At 55.7% G+C, this 17,972-nt stretch overlaps 1 protein-coding gene and 1 long non-coding RNA gene across 2 annotated transcripts in view; one reads left to right on the top strand and one right to left on the bottom strand.

Annotated features, from left to right (window-relative positions):
• Positions 1-8,971, bottom strand: part of LOC138682036 (uncharacterized) — a 36,058-nt gene extending 27,087 nt beyond the window's left edge. Inside the window, exons 1-2 of the long non-coding RNA XR_011322244.1 lie at positions 8,898-8,971; positions 8,195-8,294 (exon numbers count right to left, since the gene is read on the bottom strand). This is a non-coding gene — a long non-coding RNA (uncharacterized lncRNA). The remainder of the gene's footprint in view (positions 1-8,194; positions 8,295-8,897) is intronic.
• Positions 8,972-12,802: 3,831 nt separating this feature from the next.
• Positions 12,803-17,893, top strand: SLC2A6 (solute carrier family 2 member 6). The gene is made up of 10 exons (XM_069770871.1): positions 12,803-12,959; positions 13,592-13,754; positions 13,859-14,065; positions 14,690-14,789; positions 15,361-15,572; positions 15,700-15,852; positions 16,208-16,316; positions 16,554-16,727; positions 17,057-17,202; positions 17,291-17,893. The coding sequence occupies exons 1-10, from the start codon at positions 12,859-12,861 to the stop codon at positions 17,444-17,446; spliced, it is 1,521 nt and encodes a 506-aa protein (XP_069626972.1). The 5' UTR covers positions 12,803-12,858; the 3' UTR covers positions 17,447-17,893.
• Positions 17,894-17,972: the final 79 nt, after the last annotated feature.

Below are 17,972 nucleotides of genomic sequence, written 5' to 3'. Positions count from 1 at the left end.
GCCTGGCACCCCACGCACCCCTCGGCTGCATCCCCATCACCACGGGTACTTGCAGGTCTCCATAAATAAATACGTGCACAGCGAGCACAACGGCTTGGCAGATACAGTGTTAGGTATAAATAAGGTACTGCAGTGAAGTCATTAAGGAAATAAGAGGAGTGATGGGTAACCTCGAGTCAGGGCTGAAGCCCCCGAGCCCGACCCCAGGGTGGCGATGCCACCGCTGCCCACACGATAGCTCGCTGGGTTATCAGCCCGTGAGATGTCAGGACCCCGTCAAAATCAATGAGCCCGGGAGGCTCTGGGCAATGAAACCTTCATCCTGGTTTGGTTCCCACCTCCCCCCTTTTAAAAATTCTTCTGTCTCCCATTAAAAATCAAGCTGATCTTTTAAAAAAAGGAAAAAGAAGGGAAGGATGAGGGGTGGAGGGCAGGGACTTCGTCCTCGACAGCACACAGGGAGCCAGGCAAGGAACCGCGGCGCTTCCAGAGGTGGGAACGGGATGGGGACGAGGGGAGCGGACACCCCATCCCGATGCTGCCCACATCACCCATCATGCACGAGCATGTCCAGAACTGCCCTGGACCCGCACCCAGGTGCCACTGGGCGATGCTGCTTGTGGGTGGCCGCAGTGCCGATGAGCAGAGCCACCTCGCTGGCACCAGCCAGGGCGCATCCCACCGCACATCCCTGCTCCCACCATTGCCATTCTTGTGTTTTAAGACCCAGAGCAGTGACTCCAATGCAAATCCCCATCCCAGCGCCCGCTGCAGCCTGAGAAACACGGCTCGTCCCGCAAAAGCACCCGTGGACAAACACGCTGGCCAGAAAGGCACCCGTCATGCCAGGTGACACCCAGCTGGCATCACCAAAGCAAAAACCACCGCAGCGTTTTTTGCACCACCCTGGTGCATGGCTGGCTGCAAACCCTGTGCAAGACCTCACTGCCATTGTGGGGCAAAAAAGGGTGAATCCTGGCCAGCACCGGCTCACACCACCGGCAATTTCTCCAAATACAGGTCAGTTCAGGGACAGGGACCAGCACCAGCTCATGGGGCCAGATGTGGCTGCCGGGCTCCTGCCCCCCACCACTGGCTGCAGCTGGAGCTCTTGAAAAGCCCCAAACTGCCTCTCTTGTGAGGTCGGGGGGGTCCAAAATGCAAAACCCACCAGGGGACACACCAGCCCCACCACCCCCAGTGCCCCCCACACCATCGGTGCCCTCATTTTAAGGGCGGAACATTTTTAACATACTACAAACCATCGGCAAAACAAGATGTCAGGGCTGTAACTGCTGCTGGCGTCGATTCTGCCGGGGCGTGGGAGGGGGGGTTCAGCGAGCAGCAGCCCCCTCTCTCGGGTTGCAGCCCCACGGGCGCATCGGCCGGCTGCCTGCATGGGATGTCTGCAAAGGCTCGGGCTTTATCGCCTTGCACAGAAGGAGGAGGAAAGACGGGAGGAGGGGGAGAGAGAGAGGAAAAATAGCCCCTTATTCCACTTTCATCAAGGAAGCATCAAGCCGTCCAAAAAATTTAATGTCATATTTTAGCAAGAAAAACAGCTGTTGTGGTACTTTAAGGCCCAGCATATTTTGGCCAGGGCTGCATGTTGTGGATATTGGCTGAGTCAAGGTTAGCTGTTAAAAGGCAGAAATTCTAGACCCATATGAAGAAACATCGCGTTCCTTTATATTCAGATAATATTTACTCCCAGGCCTGTTTTGTTTTGTTTTCTTCTCCCTCCTGGAAGGGGGCCCGGCCTCGGGGCTGTGGTTGCCCTTGGCATCGGCCAGTTCTTTGGGCAGGGGGGCGGCCGCAGGCAGGGCATGGCGCTTTGGGGCTGATGGAAGCAACGGGAAAAGCAGAGGAGGCTCTGCCTGGCACCTCCGACTTGAGGTTTGCCCTCCAATTTTCAGCACCGCCTGGCTTTTGAGCCATGCCTTGTGCACAGGGAGACACAGAGGGGCAGGAGCCGGGGGTTCGCTGCCCGGTGGGAGGCGATGGGTCCATCCCAGCAGCAGAGGATTTGGGTGGGGGGTCCGTCGCTTCCCCGCAGTGCCGCAGAGAGGATGGGGACACACGAGATGCCCGCTGGTCTCATGGCACAGCACCCACGTGCCTTTTGCCGTTCAGGTTGGGTCAGAGTTTTATTCTACCCAAGAGATAAAGATGCCAACAAATCTGGGGCGGGCAAAGTGGGAGAAGGGGGAGCGAGCTCCCGTGCCATCAGTCCCACCCTGTGTCCCAGGAGGGGCAGCTCTACCCCGGCCAAGGTGCCAGCGCACCTACAAAACTCCCACAATATTTAACCCACAAAAACCAAGTGCAATTTTAATACGGTGTTTGCAGCTTTATCTTTTCATAATTTTGTTCTGTTAGAGCATATCTATGTTTTTTAAGTTATCACCCATTTAAATGCCTGTATCTAACGTCGGTCCCCAAACCAGCCATGCCCAGGCTGCCGCGCTTGGGATGGGCCAGTCCCCTCCAAAAAATCTTTATGCGACAGCTCCTTCCAGCTCCCACCTGCGCTGTGCCATGAGAGCAAACGGAGCTCCTGGGTCGAGAAAGGGCGGGGGGGGTGTGCATCTATACTGCATGGAAACGAAACCCCCCAAAACTGGACACAGAGCCCCCCGGGCTCCACAGCCCTGCACCGAGCACGATGCCACCCAGGCTGTAAATGACTCATCTTCTCATAAAGCTGGTTTGCTAAGGAAGAAAGAAAAGCCCTTGCCCCGAAACAATTCCTCTGCGCTTGCCAAGCTCGGCGGGAGCAATCCACGCTGTCTCTCTGCTTCTCCGGAGCGCCCAGCGTCGGCGTCCCCCCACCGTGGTGCCACCACCGGAGTCGGACCCTTGGCCCCCCCCGCAGCACCGGGGCTTTCCTCCCCACCTCCCGCCCAGCGCCATGCCTTACCAAACACGGAGCCACCAAACACAACCCTGCATATTTCGCTAACCTCAGACGCTTGGATAGAGAAGGCTGCGGATGAAAAAAAAAAAAAAAAGGAAAAAAAAAAGTCCAAGGTGGAACCGCAATGTTTATAAAATGGGTCACTGAATTATACATAAAAATATTTTCCTTGTGGATGCAATTACTTCCTGGACTTGTTATTCCACAGATGCTTAAGTTCGCCTCAAGCAACTCCAATAAATGCTTTACAGTCTGCTAGATCAACAGTAGCAGCGCTGGAGCGAATTGAGCAGCGCTGTTTCAAATTTGTCAGAAAACCACACAGTGTTTTCATGCGCACGTTTTAGAAACCCAAACAAAATGATTCCCAACCGTCGTGCTCCCTTTCCTTATGCTTTTAATGGGTTTCACATGAGCTCCTCCAGACACAGGCAGAGCCCCAGGGGCTCAGGACACCCAGGCAAGTGCTCCCCGAAAGTCCGGGAACGGCCGGGAAGAGATAGGGACCGAGCAAGGGTGGCACCTCCCATCGCTCTTCCCATATAAACCCTGCTCCTTCTCGCTCCCAAATTTTCCCGTCTCATCCTCCTGCAAGGTCTGCCTCACCCGTTAGGTACCCGGGGGGCAGCGGGATGTATAACCAGCTTAGGAGGCTTTCCCAGGGGAAATGAATTTTGGGAGCGAGGGGTCGGGGCCACCCCTACCTGCCGTGGCGGCTTCAGGCGGGTGAGGGAGAGTTCAGGGGCTTGGGGGGGACACACGGCACGTGGGGTTTAAAAGTGCAATGAAAAAAAAAAAACCCAGAGGAGTGGCAGCAAAGCTGGTGGGAAAGGAAAGAAGCCGAGGCAGCGGCCGGATGGTTCCCAGCGTGGGCACAGGCTGGCTATAACAGTCTCCCTCCATGGCATGGAAAAAGCTTTGGGGTTTTTCTCCTCTATCCAGCCACCAATTTTCACAAAACTTAGAGAAAGTCAGGGCCATGGAGATGCATAAAGATTTTTTTTAATGCATGTAGGGCTTGGCCCAAAGGCCCCTGAATAAAAACCTGGTCCATCTGGTGCATCTTGATCTTCAAAAACCTCAAAGCTCCTTTTGCTTAAGAGCAATTGAAAGTATTTAGTGCCACTTCCAATGACCTTGAATGGGAAAGCAACCAAGGGCTGGGGTGTTGGGGGACACCCCAGGGTCACGGGGCAGAGTCCTGTTATGCCAATAAAATAAATTAATGTCTGCCCAGGAATACTCAAGATTCACTCCAGGACTAACAGGTGGCTGTAACAAGATTATCCCGTTAACAGATCACCAGCGGAGCAGAAATGTGTTTTCAGGTCTCTGCTTTCACTCCAAATTTCATCCACGAGATTTTCTGTCGGCAGGATAAACGTGTTAAAAGGTGCCTGCAAAAATGGGTTTATAAAAAGCTCCTTATTCTCCTGCTTCGAGGATGCAGCTGCCTCCCATTCCCCCTTGTACGGGAATCCCAGCTCATTTTTGCCTTTTTATAGGCCACGGCAGCAATCGTGCTCCTCTCCCACTCTTCTCTGCCAGCGGCCAGGGATCGATGGTAGCCGGCCACCAGCCTGCCCACCGCAGTGTCACAGCCCCAGCTGGGACATAGCCTTGTCCTCATCCCTTATCCCGCGGGCTGCAGGCGGAATGCAGGCTCTCAGCCCACGATGCACAGCATGAAAGTCCCACGGGACCAGAGAAGGCATCGTTTCCTCGGCGAGGGCACCCCACAGGCTGTAATCCCCAAAATCCCAGCAAGGCAAACCATTTATGAGCAATCCCCACCCCACCACCAGTGGAAAATGCTTTGCCAAAGGGAAGGAGATGGGTCGGGAAGAAGATGGGTTTCCCTCTGCCCTCGCTCCCAGTCCCGGGATGGGGACGGGGATGGGGATGTGTCTCCATGGCTGAACTGCATGCAGGGCTGCATGACCGGCATGGCACTGCCCGCCTTGGAGGTTAAACCAAGGGCCCCGCAGGGAACACGCTGGCATTTTTATTTGGAGTTAGGTCCCAGCACATCTTAATTTTCAATTCAACCGCCACTGAAAAGAAACATAAAATAAAACAAGCGCCAGCGGTGAGGAGGGAGGGAGAAGGCAGCATCGGGTCTGCCCATGGCCCTGAATTAGCTGCAGAAAAACGTTAACATTCCTGTGCTGGACCCCGGCCAGGGAACGGAGCAATTCAGGAGACAGCGATGCAGTCACTGGCAAACATGCACACGGTCTGCAGGTCCCAGTGCTGCAGGCAGCATGCAAAACCCTGGGGAAACGGCTGTGGCCGAGCGTGAGGAAGAGCACGGGCCCCGCACCCTGCTCTTGGGGATGGCCCCGAGGAGCTTTTAAATGCCACGAGCGTTTTTCTTCCCAAGGCAAAGCGGCTGGGAAACGCCATGCAAAAAGTGACCTACACTATGTGGGATTTCACTGTAGCTGGACACCATCTGGCTCCAGGTCCCCACCAGCGGTGCCCGGGTTGGAGGGTTCAGGTCCTGCCCTCCAGATGTGCGAGCCACTGTGATTTGGAGGCGATGGGCAGGACAGTGCAGGGGCAAGTGCCCCCTTGGGTGGGGGGGAACACAGCATCCCATGCCAGCCCCTACTGCAAACATGCAGCAACTCAGGTGCCCCCCAACACCCAGGGTCCCACCGGCTCATTGCAGAACCCAGCATCCCACCGCAGACCCCTCAGCATCCCACCGCAGACCCCCCAGCATCCCACACAGCATCCACCCAAGCCCCAGCCTAAGCTATGCCTGGCTGCTGGCGCAGTTTAATAAGGCTGGCCTGCGCCCTGGCATCCGCCGGCCGCCCCAGCCCTCCTGATTTTGCCATTTGCCGGGTGCTGGAGGCAGCGTGCCGCGCTCGAGCACCGGCGAGGGCTCCAATCTGTTCTTCATTAGGAGGGGCAGACAGCCCAGCGCGGGAGTCTGAGCCCTAATCTCCTTTCCAGTTGGTATCCGTCAGCAGATGTACAACAAGTGGTTGGATATTTTAGCGGGCATGTGTGTGACAGAGCCGTTAGGGTTTTTTTCCAGCTTTGGGGGGTGGGGGGGAGCGGATAAAATGCCGTGGCTTGCTGAGGCTTTGCCGGTCGCACGCGGAGCCCGACGGCAGGTCCCGGTGCATCGGCACGGCTGCCAGCTCTGCTCCGCCGGCGTGGTGGTTTATTTTACCAAGGTCTTTCTTGGAAGAAGCGGTGATGAAGTTAACAGCCTGTGAGCCATAATTGGCTCACATTAAGTCAAGGAAATGATATGTTTTGTTTTGCCCTTTTTTAAAAAAAAAATAATAATCATATTAAACAGGAAAAATACACACAGAGCCAGGGAAGGAGCAGGCAGCAGCTCTCAGGAATGTGGGGGGAGATTTGTGTCCGAAGCATAAAGAAATCCAGTCTTTGCCATCAAAGAAAAAGCAGCTTCACTTCAAAATACCCAGAAGAAATGCCCCTAGGCAAGGGAAGGGGGATCCAAAAAAACCCAGGTTGTGGCACTGCAACAGGCGCTGCTTGAAAGCCTGTCCCACCAGCTCATGGAGTTGAACTAGACATGCTAAAATAATGTTTCTTAAAAAAATTCTTCTTGAAAGTTGTTTTATTTATCTTGCCACCTCTCAACCAATGCAGGGTGTCGAAAACCTTGTTGGTGCCTTAATGTGGCTCTGGATATACAGGATATTTCAGAAAGGAAACTTTCTTGTGCTTGTTCTTTAAATTCTATTTTTAGCCCCTGTGGCTACATCCTGGATGTGAGCTGAGCCAGGTGACGGCAGAACCATCCTCCCAAGGCTGCAGGTCACCTAAGCCATCGAGTTTTGGGAGGGATAACCCCCAGCCCCTAAAACCTTCCCTGCAGACATCCCCGCAGCCTAGCAGGGCTCGGCTGTATTTCCATGCACGCTGCCGCAGGCGCTGCGGTGCAGCCCTGTGCTTCCCAAATTTTCACCCATCCCCACCAGCAAAAAGTGCCGCTTTTGGTCCCCATCCCTGGGGACGCTCAGCCCCTGCTATCATGCAGTATTTCTGCACAGATGTCCCTGCGCAAAGATCAACCGCATCATCCGAGCGAGGCAAGACAGAGATATATGGGGCACAAGGACCGCAGGGGACCAGCTCCAAGCACTGCTGGCTGCATCCCTCCCTCTCTCGGGAGCCACGACCGCCCTGGGGAAGTTCAGGCTCCAGAAGAGCATGGTCCTGCGCTGCCTTGGCACTACTTATGCACGCTGGCCCGGGCCAGCAGTCACCCAAAAACTGCAGCAGAAGATGCAGCCAGTGACGAAGCCACCACATCGCATGGGAAGGGCTGGAGTCTGCCCCGACATCCCCTTTTTATCCACCATCTCAGTTTCATTTGTACCTGGGGGGACTGGAAGTTGGGGATTGCAAGATTTCAAGTGACCTGAAAAAAAAAAAGCCCTCCAAGCAAGAAAAAAACATCCTGCTTTTGGTAAATCCAACGCCCAGCTGAAGCTCACACACAAGTCTTCCAGCTCATCCCAGCTTCTGGGTTAGCCAGGTTGGAAACAGGACACCGAAAGCCCTCGGTCTAAGCATGGGGGGATGAACAAGTCTTCCATTTGCGTGGCAACCAGGAAACCCCCCAAATTCAACCCTTGTCCAATTTAAAAACAACAAAAAAATCCCTCAATGGGAAATTCTAATTTTGCTTGGAAATGTCATTTCCAAACGGCACATGAGAAATCATGCTCTGACCTAGCATTGCTGACAGGCAAATATTTATCCCCACAAAATTTCCACATAAACCCATCACTTTTGTCAGTAGGTCTGGACACCAGAAGCAGATGGGGAAGGCAGCAAGAGGGGAGCCAGGAGGCACAGGGACAGGCAGCCCTGCCCAGCGGGTCAGAGCCACAGGCGGCTGCGAGCCCCTCGAACAGCTCACTGCAAACACGATGGGTCTCCTTGAGACTCATTTTGAAGGCAAGATGCAGCCTTTTCCAACACATTCATAGCGAGTACCTAATATTTTTTCAAACCTAGTTGTACCATTTTTTCCAATACATTAAACCAATACGAGCCTCTGCTCCCAAGCCCCGCAGCACTTCATCATTCAGTGCTGCTGCTCTCGCCCGTGTCAGAGCAGAGCGGATCCTGTCCGACATACATTTCTCAGTCTATTAGGCAGAGTTATTCTTTTGCTCTGTGTTTTGATACTTACAAAGCCATTACCATCCTTCGCATGCACATCCATCATCAGGCCTTCAAACTCCAGAAAGTCCCAAAAAACTATTTTCCACTCACCATGCAGCCTGCCAGGCTCTGTTCTTCTACTCTGCGTTCCTTCATCCATCGAAAGACATTTCAGCAAGTTCCGAGTCCAACAAAATAAACAGATGGCAGCCTGAAAAGGTGGTGATTTTTTTTTTTTTTTTTTTTTTTTTGTGAGGGGGGAGCAGGGCAAGGGATACAGTAAGGAAGAGCTAACTTCTGTCTGCCTGGTTGGAAAAGCTAACCTGGGCTCCAAGCACTGATGCCCATCTGGAGCCGGAGGGGCTCCAGGCGCTGTTTTGCAAAGCCATGGGGTCTTGCAAAGCTCCGTGGGGGTGCACCCAGTCCAGTGCTGGCCCCCACCAAGCACCCACGCACCCTCCCTCCTCATGCCCCCAGCACCCTGCAGTCACTGGCCATCCCCTGCGCAACTCTGGAAACCCGGCACGTGCTGCTCGCCCGCGTTTTGCGAGGAGATTCACCATCATACCTCTGCGCTGCCCCGATGGCTCCCCAGCAGAGACCACGCGCTCCCCAAAATCACCCACATGCAGCCACAGAGCAGCACCATGCTGCAAAACACCAGCTCTGCTACAGCCTTAAGGGATGGGGGCAATGCAGGGAGAAGCAATCTTGCCCCAGTCCAGCACAAACCAGCCCTGGGGCTGCCCCTAAGCCCAGCACAGGCACCGAGCATTATTGCATCTTGACCCAGCAATCACCAGTTCAGACTTACAGGGAAGATTTATGAAAGGATGTGGCCAGATGAGCGATAGAGACGAATAGCCTTGAGGAGTGACTGATTTCTCCCTTACAAGAGGAATAGAAATTAATTTATGAATTGGGTTAGTTAAGTTGCCAAGTGGCTTTGATGCAGTTTATTTTTTTGCATATGTTCATGATCTATTGCACAGCTGTCAGAGGGGGAGGAAGGTCCAATTGAGCCGGAGCAATGCATCACTCCGGCTGAGGCAGCCAACAGCTCTCAGCAAAACCAGATTGTCCTTTAATCAGCCACGGGTTGGTTTGCTGCTTTCCCAAAGCAGGCGCCTCGTTCCTCCCCAGTTCACCCTCGAGGGCCTGGAGCCCCGTTACTTGCCACGCAGGTGGGGAGCGGGGCAGGACCCCCTTCCCCATGCCAATGGCGAAGTACAGCCCACCGGAGACACTGCTGATGCAGAGTCTTCTTTCACCTTACCCACCCCTTGTGTGTTTTGGTAGGACCTACAGCAAGTCAGGAGAATCGCCAGGGAGATATGGAGCGGGGACAGGGTGGTGGGTGCTTTATTCCTTACCAAGACTGCACTTTTAGAAAGAAACCACGGAGGGCAGAGCAAGGACGCGGTGCTCACCGAAAGCAAGCGCAGGGACCTATTACACCATGTCTGAGGGACACCCCTTCCCTCCAGAGGACACCGTCCCCCTGCACACCAAGGGACAAACCTGCCCAGGGGCTCAGCCCCGGCTCCCCAAGCTTCCTACGGGCTCCGGCTCCCTGTGCTACCCGGTGTTACAGGTGCTTGGAGATTTTTCAAGACACAAAGTAATTTCCTGTTTGAAGAAGTTGACAGATCTGCACCGAAACCGCATAACCCTTCGCATTTCAGGGACTGCTCCGGCTCAGGGTTTCTCTCCAATATGCTTTTTCCCCCCCAGATATAAGGGGGGGAAGTTGGGTTGAGCAATCCTCTCTGTCCCATGTCCAAGTGGCTTCAGGTTTAGGACAGATACCGTGTCCTTCCATGAGGTCTGTGACAAGTGCGTGCAGCGGCCACGTGCCAAAGAGGTGCCCCAGCCCGGAGCGGGGTCCCAGCCCTGTCCCCAGCCCCGTCCCCAGCCCCATCCTAACACCGATCCCAGCCCAGGAGACACAGCAGCCGCTGCCAGCCTTCCCTGCATCACCCTACTCCCTCCCAAAAACCTCCCACACACAGGGCTATTTAGGCAAAACCCCTGGTAATTAAATTATCACATAAATACAGCAAAACCAGCTAATGCACGTTTACAGGCTTGACGCCTCTTCAGTTAATAGCTGCTTTGTAGCCAGAAGCGTGAGAATTAAATCAGATATAGGCAATAGCTCCTTTGGGGCAGGAGGTGGCACTCGGGGCTCCAGCCCTGTGCATGCACATGCTGGGGTCGCACCAGCATGGGTGGGCTCACCCCACTGTGGCAACAGAGCAGGTCCTGGGTCCCAGGCTTGTTTTGCTGGGTCCCAGGGCTGCAGCAGGCTGCCTCCGGCCACCCAGCACCCAGCCTGTGCACCCAAGCACAACGCAGCCCCAAGGAGCTGCCAGAGTCCAGGGCTCAGCACCCCTGCTCGTGGGAGAGTACAAAGCTCCGGACAGAGGGGAGATGCAGATCCTGCTTTCTGAATTCCCTCATTAGAGGCCACATCAATCTCCAAAAGCAAATGAAGGGAGGGAGATGAATTAGCAAGGGACGTCGCGGCATGCAGACGGCCATTTCATGGTAGTCTGCTCCAAGTCGTCTTCTCCCTGTCCAAGCCACCAGACTGCACAACCAGCTCAGCACCCAGCACTGCCACCGATTCCTCACACTCCATCAGGACACATCATCTCTCCCTGCTTCAGTGTTTGCCTCTGCAAACGGGAAGCTCCCAGCCCTTATCTTTGAGAGACATGAACATCCAAAGGATGCACAAACAGACCTATCAACATGCACGGAAGCCTTTCTTCTACTCGCTCCCAAGCACACTACAGACCAGCAATGCAGGTTTCACACCTTTGCTCTAAGCAATATCACCCCTGGCAGGGACCCGCAACCCAGCACACAAACCTTTCCAAGAAGCACAAGCACAGAGCTGGCGTGACCCTGCATAGGGCAGCACGCTCAGCCCCACCACCATCCCAAAAAGCAGCAGCCAAACAGCTCCACGATGGAAAGAGCCAGAGATAACTAACCAGCAAGCCCATACCTTCCTCCTCACTAGAGATATTTGTAACAAAAACAAAGATCAGGGAAGAAAAAGAGAAAAGCCCTTATCTTGCAGCAGTCTCAGCCCCCAGAGACCGTGCAGCCACATTCCCCAGTAAGCACCATCATGCTCAGCACCTGCAGCCCCTTTTCACCTGGACCTGGGGGCCTTTTTTTAATTTGTAGGGCTGAAAGGCAGCTGCTTTGGGAAGTAACATGGCAAATATGGCATTGCAGAGACTCAGCACACCTAGCTTTGGGAAAAAGCTGAGGCCTAGGAGGGGCAGAGGAGATAAAGAATAGCTTTCTCAGTGAGCGGCCTTAGAGAATTTGAAGAGGAAGGATGCTGCAAATTCCCTAAGGCCACTCATTTGCAGATTTTCCTTGATCCACAAGATGCAACCGGCAGCAATGAGTCACAGCCCCTGTGGCCCCACGTAGGGCCATGAGCTTGCACAGAGCATTGCCACCATGGGAGCGAACAGGCACTGGTAGCCCAGATGCACGGAGCAAAGTGCATGCAAGGGAGGTGACCGATGGCACTTGCTGATGGAGGGGGAGCTCCAGGTCGGCTGGAGGTTGTTGTGACATTCCTGCTCAGACCAACAAGGCACTGGAAAGTCTTTGGATGAGCTGGCCTGCTGCCCCAACATCCCCTTGCTCCATGACCTTTCTTCCTGCGGAGAAAACACAGCCCCGAGTGCCTGAGTCAGCTGTAAATCCCCAGCATCGATCAGACACTAAATGCAGCACTTGGTGGTTGCAGAAGGGGAAGCAGATTGCACGAAGGAAAGAGCGCAGCAGGTCCTGGCTGACACCAAAGCATCACTGGGGCTCCCACGCAGGCAGGGGGGGTGCAGAAACCATCCGGGTGGTCCCAAAAGCACCAGAAACTAAGGTGAATGATGGAAACAAGAGGAGCACTACAGTAGTTTAGGGAAAGACATCTTTTGCTAATTATATCCAAGTGCAAAGCCAGTAGGTGTATCCCCTCCTTTTGTATAGAGTAAGTTTGGATCTTGCAGCCCCCCAGGACGTGCAGATGCCCCAGCAAAACGCTGCCTGCTGAGCCCTGTGGGGTCGGGGGGATCAGGACGAGGGGGCAAAGGCACCCATGGGCAGCCCAGGGCCGCTGGCAGCTGCACCCAATGCGGCAGAGATGCCACCCTCCCCTTTTCCATCCTCATCAGCACTCTTCATCCCCCTCACCTGCTCCTCGTGCCCCCTCTGAGTTCACCCCTCGCTCCTTCCCTCTTCTTCCTCTTCCTGAGCTCTGCTCTATGTTGAAACGCCTTCCCCAGGGTGGCTGTGGAGGCTCACACAGATGCAATTTACCCTTGTAAAAAAGAAGCAGAGTTTGGCCAGTCTAACCGGTAGCGGTTCCTCAAGGGGAGAGACGTGGCCTTAGCAAAGGGACGTTTCTGCTGGTGGAAATGGTTCTGCAAGGATTGTCCCCGAAAGTGCCGCTGCAGTGATGAGTTTTGGTGTGGATGAGGTCTAGGAGGGACAGTGGCTGGGTGGGCACAGGACAAAGGCTGTAGGGCACCGTTGTTTCCCCCTGGCTTTTTGCCTGCTGGTTTTCCGGGGGCCCCCAAGTTTCCTCCCCATAGGCTGGCCAGGCACAAACCCACGAGGCACAGATTTTCTCTGATTAGGCAACGGCGTTGCAGCCTCTCCCCTTTCGCTTTCAGCTGCCTCTTCCTCCTTGTCCCCGAGGCAGCCCCGAGCACGGCAGCACCCACATCGCGGTGGGTGCTGCCATGGAGCCGAGCGCACGGGAGCCCCTCGTGAGGAAGAAGAGTTCCTCGTATCGGACCTTCCCCGAGAGCGCTGGCAAGAGGCTTGACAAGGAGTACCTGCGGTAAGGGCTGGACTGGGAACGTGGGGCTGGCTGTGGGGTGGGCTGCATCCCCTCTCCCGAGAGCACTGGGCTCGGGGGGGAGATGGTGGAAAAGCTGCTTCGTATTGCTGTCGTTCCTGAGTTGCCTTGAGATGGGGTCTCATCCTGCCCAGGGGGTGCGGTGCTGGATGAGCCCACTTGGGAGAGCCGCGGGTTTGTGTGGTTTTGGGCATCCAGCTCTCATGGGGGTGTAAGGTCCTGCTGGGGGGCTTGGGACCCTTGAAAGGAACCCCCTCCCTGCTCTGCCGGGACAAGCCGGCTGCCGGATGGGTCCATGGTGCCACCCAGCTCCAGCTTCTGCTTTTCTCAGTTTACTGAACATGCTGAAAACAACCTGGCGCAGAAGAAAGCATTGGTGGTGCCTGGGGGGGACGTGCTCTCCCCCCGCCACCACACGGCAGGAGTGGCTGCTGCTCCACTCGGAGAAACCCCACCAGCCTGGGGCTGTGCAGGGCCATTCCCCAGAAAAATCCCTCCGTGGGTGTCACGAGATCCTCAGCAAAGGCTGGGGGAAGCCGCAAGACAGATTTAAAGTTTCTGCTGGGTGCGATAAGGGCACCCAACACATCCTTCTCGCTCCGTCCTTCCCTCAGGAGCCTCCGCAACAGGCGGCTTTACTTGGCTGTGTTTGCTGCTGTCCTGGGGAACTTCAGTTTCGGCTTCGCCCTGGTTTACCCCTCGCCCGTCATCCCTGCCCTGGAGGCTCACCCCAGCCCTGCGCTGAGGCTGGACCAGCACACGGCATCCTGGTTCGGAGTAAGAGACGGGGTTATCCCTGCCAGGGTTGGGGGGACAGAGCCAGCGGGTGTGCGGGGAGGGAGCTCGGACCCACCGAGGTCCCTCTCCGTGTCCCCCCGCAGTCGGTGTTCACGCTGGGAGCGGCGGCGGGGGGGGTCAGCGCCATGCTCCTCAACGACCGCCTGGGCCGCAAGCTGAGCATCATGTTCTCGGCGCTGCCCTCCGCCGTGGGATACGCGCTGATGGCCGGTGCCCAGGGGATCGGGATGCTGCTGCTGGGCCGCGTGCTGACGGGTTACGCCGGCGGCGTGACGTCCGCTTCCATCCCGGTAACGTGCCGTTGGGAGGGAGTTTGCCGGGGATTTGCACGGTGGGAGACGGGGCAGCGCCGTAGCTGAGCCTGGGGCATCCTGCTGTTTTTTTGGAGGCATCAGCAGAACTCCAGGGCTGCGGCTGGGCGATTGGGGATGGGGAGGGTGCACTGGGTCAGCAGTCCTGGCACGGCCAGCCTGAGCTGTCCCCGCGGTGCTGGACTTTCTTGCCCGCAGAAAAGGGAAGGCAGGTCCTCGGTCCCTGCCCTGCTCCCCCCAGCAGTTATGTCCTCCCGTGTTTACCAGTTGCCAACCTCGTTGTTGCATGCAGAGGGGAAGGCAAGAATTGAGTAACCCTGGGGCACGTCTTTCCAGTAATGGAAGTGTGAGCATACTGCTGGGGCACTTCTCCCACGCCGGGGTGACGGGAGGGAAGTGGCCGTGTCTGCGAGGCCGTCCGCTCCGCCTGCCAGGACCAGCTCGTGCCGCTGGACCGGTCAGGTTTCCACCCCGAGAGGGCAGTTTCCCAGCAGTTTGGGTTTCCCTTGGCTGCAGTGGATGACTGTGAGGTGACGGAGGACAGGTTTTGGCGGTGACGGTCGTATATCGCAGCTCCGTTAAGCGTGCGTTGTCCCGCTCCAGGTCTACATCTCGGAGATCTCCCACCCCGGGGTCAGAGGCATGCTGGGCGCTTGTCCTCAGATCATGGCGGTGCTGGGCTCCCTCATCCTGTACGCGCTGGGCAAGTATCTCGGTGTTTGGAGGGCAGAGAACCCTCGGCGAGACCTTAGGGGAAGGGAGTTGATTTTAAACAACTTTCTCGGCGAGTTGATGGATTCCTTCCCCTCACAGCCAGCTCACAACCACCTCACAACCACCACCGCGGGTGTACAAAGCAGGTCTGGACAGGATCACCCGTGTATAACCCACACTTGTGTGTGTGTGCTCAGAGGGATGAATCCATAACCCGCACAGATTCATCACCGTGCCTGCAGACCCGGGTCCTGCCGAGGTTTCGTCAGGGCTGAAGGGCAGCACGCGATGAACTGTGTGTGCATCTCCCGCCAGCATGTGCCCTGGTTGCTGCAGGATCTTGCTGGCTACTCTAAGATTTGGGGGAGCTTGCTGGAATTTCCCCATATTGTACAGCTTAAAATGTTTCTTTGCTAGGAGAAAAACATACGCAAAATCTCTATTTATTTCTTTTTTAATTTTTTTTTTTTTTTCCGGCTGGATTTATTAAATTATTGGGGTGCCCACATGGAGGCGAGGCCAGGGCACGCTTTCCGCTCCTAACTGTGCTGCTTCGGCAGGGCTGGTCCTGGACTGGCGCTGGCTGGCCGTCGCAGGGGAGGTGCCCGTGCTCGTGATGATAGTCCTGCTCTGCTTCATGCCCAACTCGCCCCGGTTCCTGCTCTCCCAGGGGAAGGACGATGAGGCCCTGGGGTCGCTGCGCTGGCTGCGGGGCAGGGACACGGACTATGCCCGGGAATATGAGCAGATCAAGGACAGCGTGAGGAAGCAGGTGAGGAGGCTCAGTGTGAAAACTGCAAAATCCAGCCTCCTTTGGGCAATTCCTGAGCCGTCTTCTGGGTGCCGCGGTGGTGCCCAGAGGTGGTAACACCTCGGCGTTGTGGCTTTGTCCCCTCCAGAGCCGGCGGGTTTCCTGTGCTGAGATCAAGGACCCCTTCATTTACAAGCCCATCCTGATCGCGGTGGGGATGAGGTTCCTGCAGCAGCTCTCGGGCGTCACCTGTGTCCTCGTGTACCTGCAGTCGATATTCAAGAAAACATCCGTCATCCTGGTGAGCCCCGGGGTTCGGCCTGTGCTCAGACTGCCGTGTCTTCGGTGATGGCTGTCCAATGCTCCGAGTCCCCTGCAGCTCTAAGAACCCCAACTTTGAAGCCTTTTTTTAAAGCACCTGGTTGGCATCAATTGCCAAGCACCTGCCCTGCAAAAGGCTGCATGAGGATGGGGAGCAGGACTGGCCCCACTGTCTCCCCGCTCTTCTCCTCTGAGCTTCAGGCTCTTTTCTGGTGTCTTACTATGGGAGGATAGCTTTGACAAAGTCATGAGCAAGACTCAAGGCAACACATGTAGGAACCTGCCCTTTCCCTGGCTCTCCTATCTCAGCTTCCCCACTGCTTTTGCTTTTGCAGAAACCAGAGTACGATGCAGCTCTTGTTGGCTTGGTACGTCTGTTCTCTGTGGTGATTGCTGCTGTGTCAATGGATAAAGCTGGGAGGAAGATTCTTCTTTTCGTATCAGGTATGTCTCTCTCCCACTGTCGTTCAAGGGAAGCTCTTACTTAAGGATTTCCAGGAGCTCTGCAAATGTGGAGGAGTGGAAACTTCAGCCATGCAGGACTCGGGCAGGGAGGGGGGAGGTCTCTTTCCTTCGGTGGTGGCTCAGGTCCTGAGCAGAGGCGTTCCCAGGCGCTCAGTCCTTGGCATGGAGGGGGTCACTCACCCATCGGTCCCACTGTGACGTTGCATCTCTCCGCAGCTGGTGTCATGTTGGTCTCCAACCTGACCATGGGGCTCTATATCCACTTCGTGCCAGCTTCTCAGAACAGCACCATTGCTAACAAGACCCTGGTGAGCTCTGCCAACCTTCCTGCTGAGCCAACAAACTACATCACCCTCATCCCCCTCCTGGCAACCATGTTCTTCATAATGGGTAGGTGCAGAGAGCGAGACAGCGCCCAGGACCCACAGCACAGGGCTGGGTACCAGCCTGGGGGGACGTTTCTCATCCGAGGCAGGGTGATATGGAACAAGGAGATTGGGCTTGGAGTTGGAAGGCAGGCAGATGTCCCTGGAAGACCAAGAAAGATGGCATCTGAAGTCACTTTGAGGACTGACAGAGCATGAATGGGGGGGAATAATGATTGATAGGGGGCAATAATGATTGATGGGGGAGCAGGGCAGGATTGCACAGGGCTCTTCTGCACTCCTCAGTGGGCTGCAGAGCCTCAGTAGCTTCACCCTGCCCCTTCTCCCCTGCAGGTTATGCCATGGGCTGGGGACCCATCACCTGGCTGCTGATGTCGGAGATCCTCCCTCTGAAAGCCCGTGGGGTGGCCTCGGGCCTCTGCGTCGTCGTGAGCTGGCTGACAGCCTTCACGCTCACCCAGTTCTTCCTCCGGGTTGTGGTGGGTACTGCCTCGGGAGGGTGTCCGGCAGCCCCTCCTCAGACCCTCTCTGCACCAGTTCACGTCTGCTTTCTGTCCCACTTTCCAGGACGCCTTCGGCCTCGAGGTGCCCTTCCTATTCTTCGCTGTCATCTGTGCTGGAAACATCTTATTCACAGGCTGCTGTGTTCCAGAAACCAAAGGCAGGTCCCTGGAACAGATTGAGGCCTTCTTCAGGACTGGCCGGAGGTCGTTCATGAGGTAGGAGCTGCCATCTGCCAGCCGTACTGGGCCACCAGTCCAGATGCTCAAGGGCAACAAAGAAAACAGTTGTGCTGCTGGAGGTGGAGGCTGGAACTCTCTGCGAAGGCAACGGGAGAGGAAAGGGTGGCCATGACTGTCTCGCTTTGGATGTAGAAGTTGCCACCTGGAACTTTACCTTCTCTTCCCGTCATTCAACACTATCTGTTGCTCTCTGGGCAACATGTCAACCCAAGGTATGGGACCAGGTAACCAGCACCAGGCTGGAGGTAAAGATGTCCTGGAAAATATAAGGTGTGGCTGTGGACAAGAGACCATGCACGTCCTTCGCTCAGCAGCCACCAAAGCAGCCTGAGAGCCCGAGGGTTTGGCTGGAACAGAGATAACAGCTGTAGCCACTTTGGCAAAAGCTCATCATGTAGTTGCAAGAATAAAACAGTTTTGCCTCCAACTTCAAGATGTTGCCTTGATTTGCAGAGAAGGGAGCTGCAGGCAGGTGGGATGGGAGAGGCAGACCAGGACTGTGACAA

The sequence above is a fragment of the Haliaeetus albicilla genome, chromosome 26, assembly GCF_947461875.1.
Source record: "Haliaeetus albicilla chromosome 26, bHalAlb1.1, whole genome shotgun sequence".
Lineage (NCBI taxonomy): Eukaryota > Metazoa > Chordata > Aves > Accipitriformes > Accipitridae > Haliaeetus > Haliaeetus albicilla.
The sequence above is the reverse complement of the archived record's forward strand: the minus strand, read 5'-3'. Positions and strand labels throughout refer to the sequence as shown.

Coding starts and splice junctions, on each gene's coding strand:
- SLC2A6 (XM_069770871.1), top strand. CDS start 12,859: ATGGAGCCGAGCGCACGGGAGCCCCTCGTGAGGAAGAAGAGTTCCTCG. Junction 15,853..16,207: donor AGAAAACATCCGTCATCCTG/GTGAGCCCCGGG, acceptor TTGCTTTTGCAG/AAACCAGAGTACGATGCAGC. Junction 16,317..16,553: donor GATTCTTCTTTTCGTATCAG/GTATGTCTCTCT, acceptor ATCTCTCCGCAG/CTGGTGTCATGTTGGTCTCC.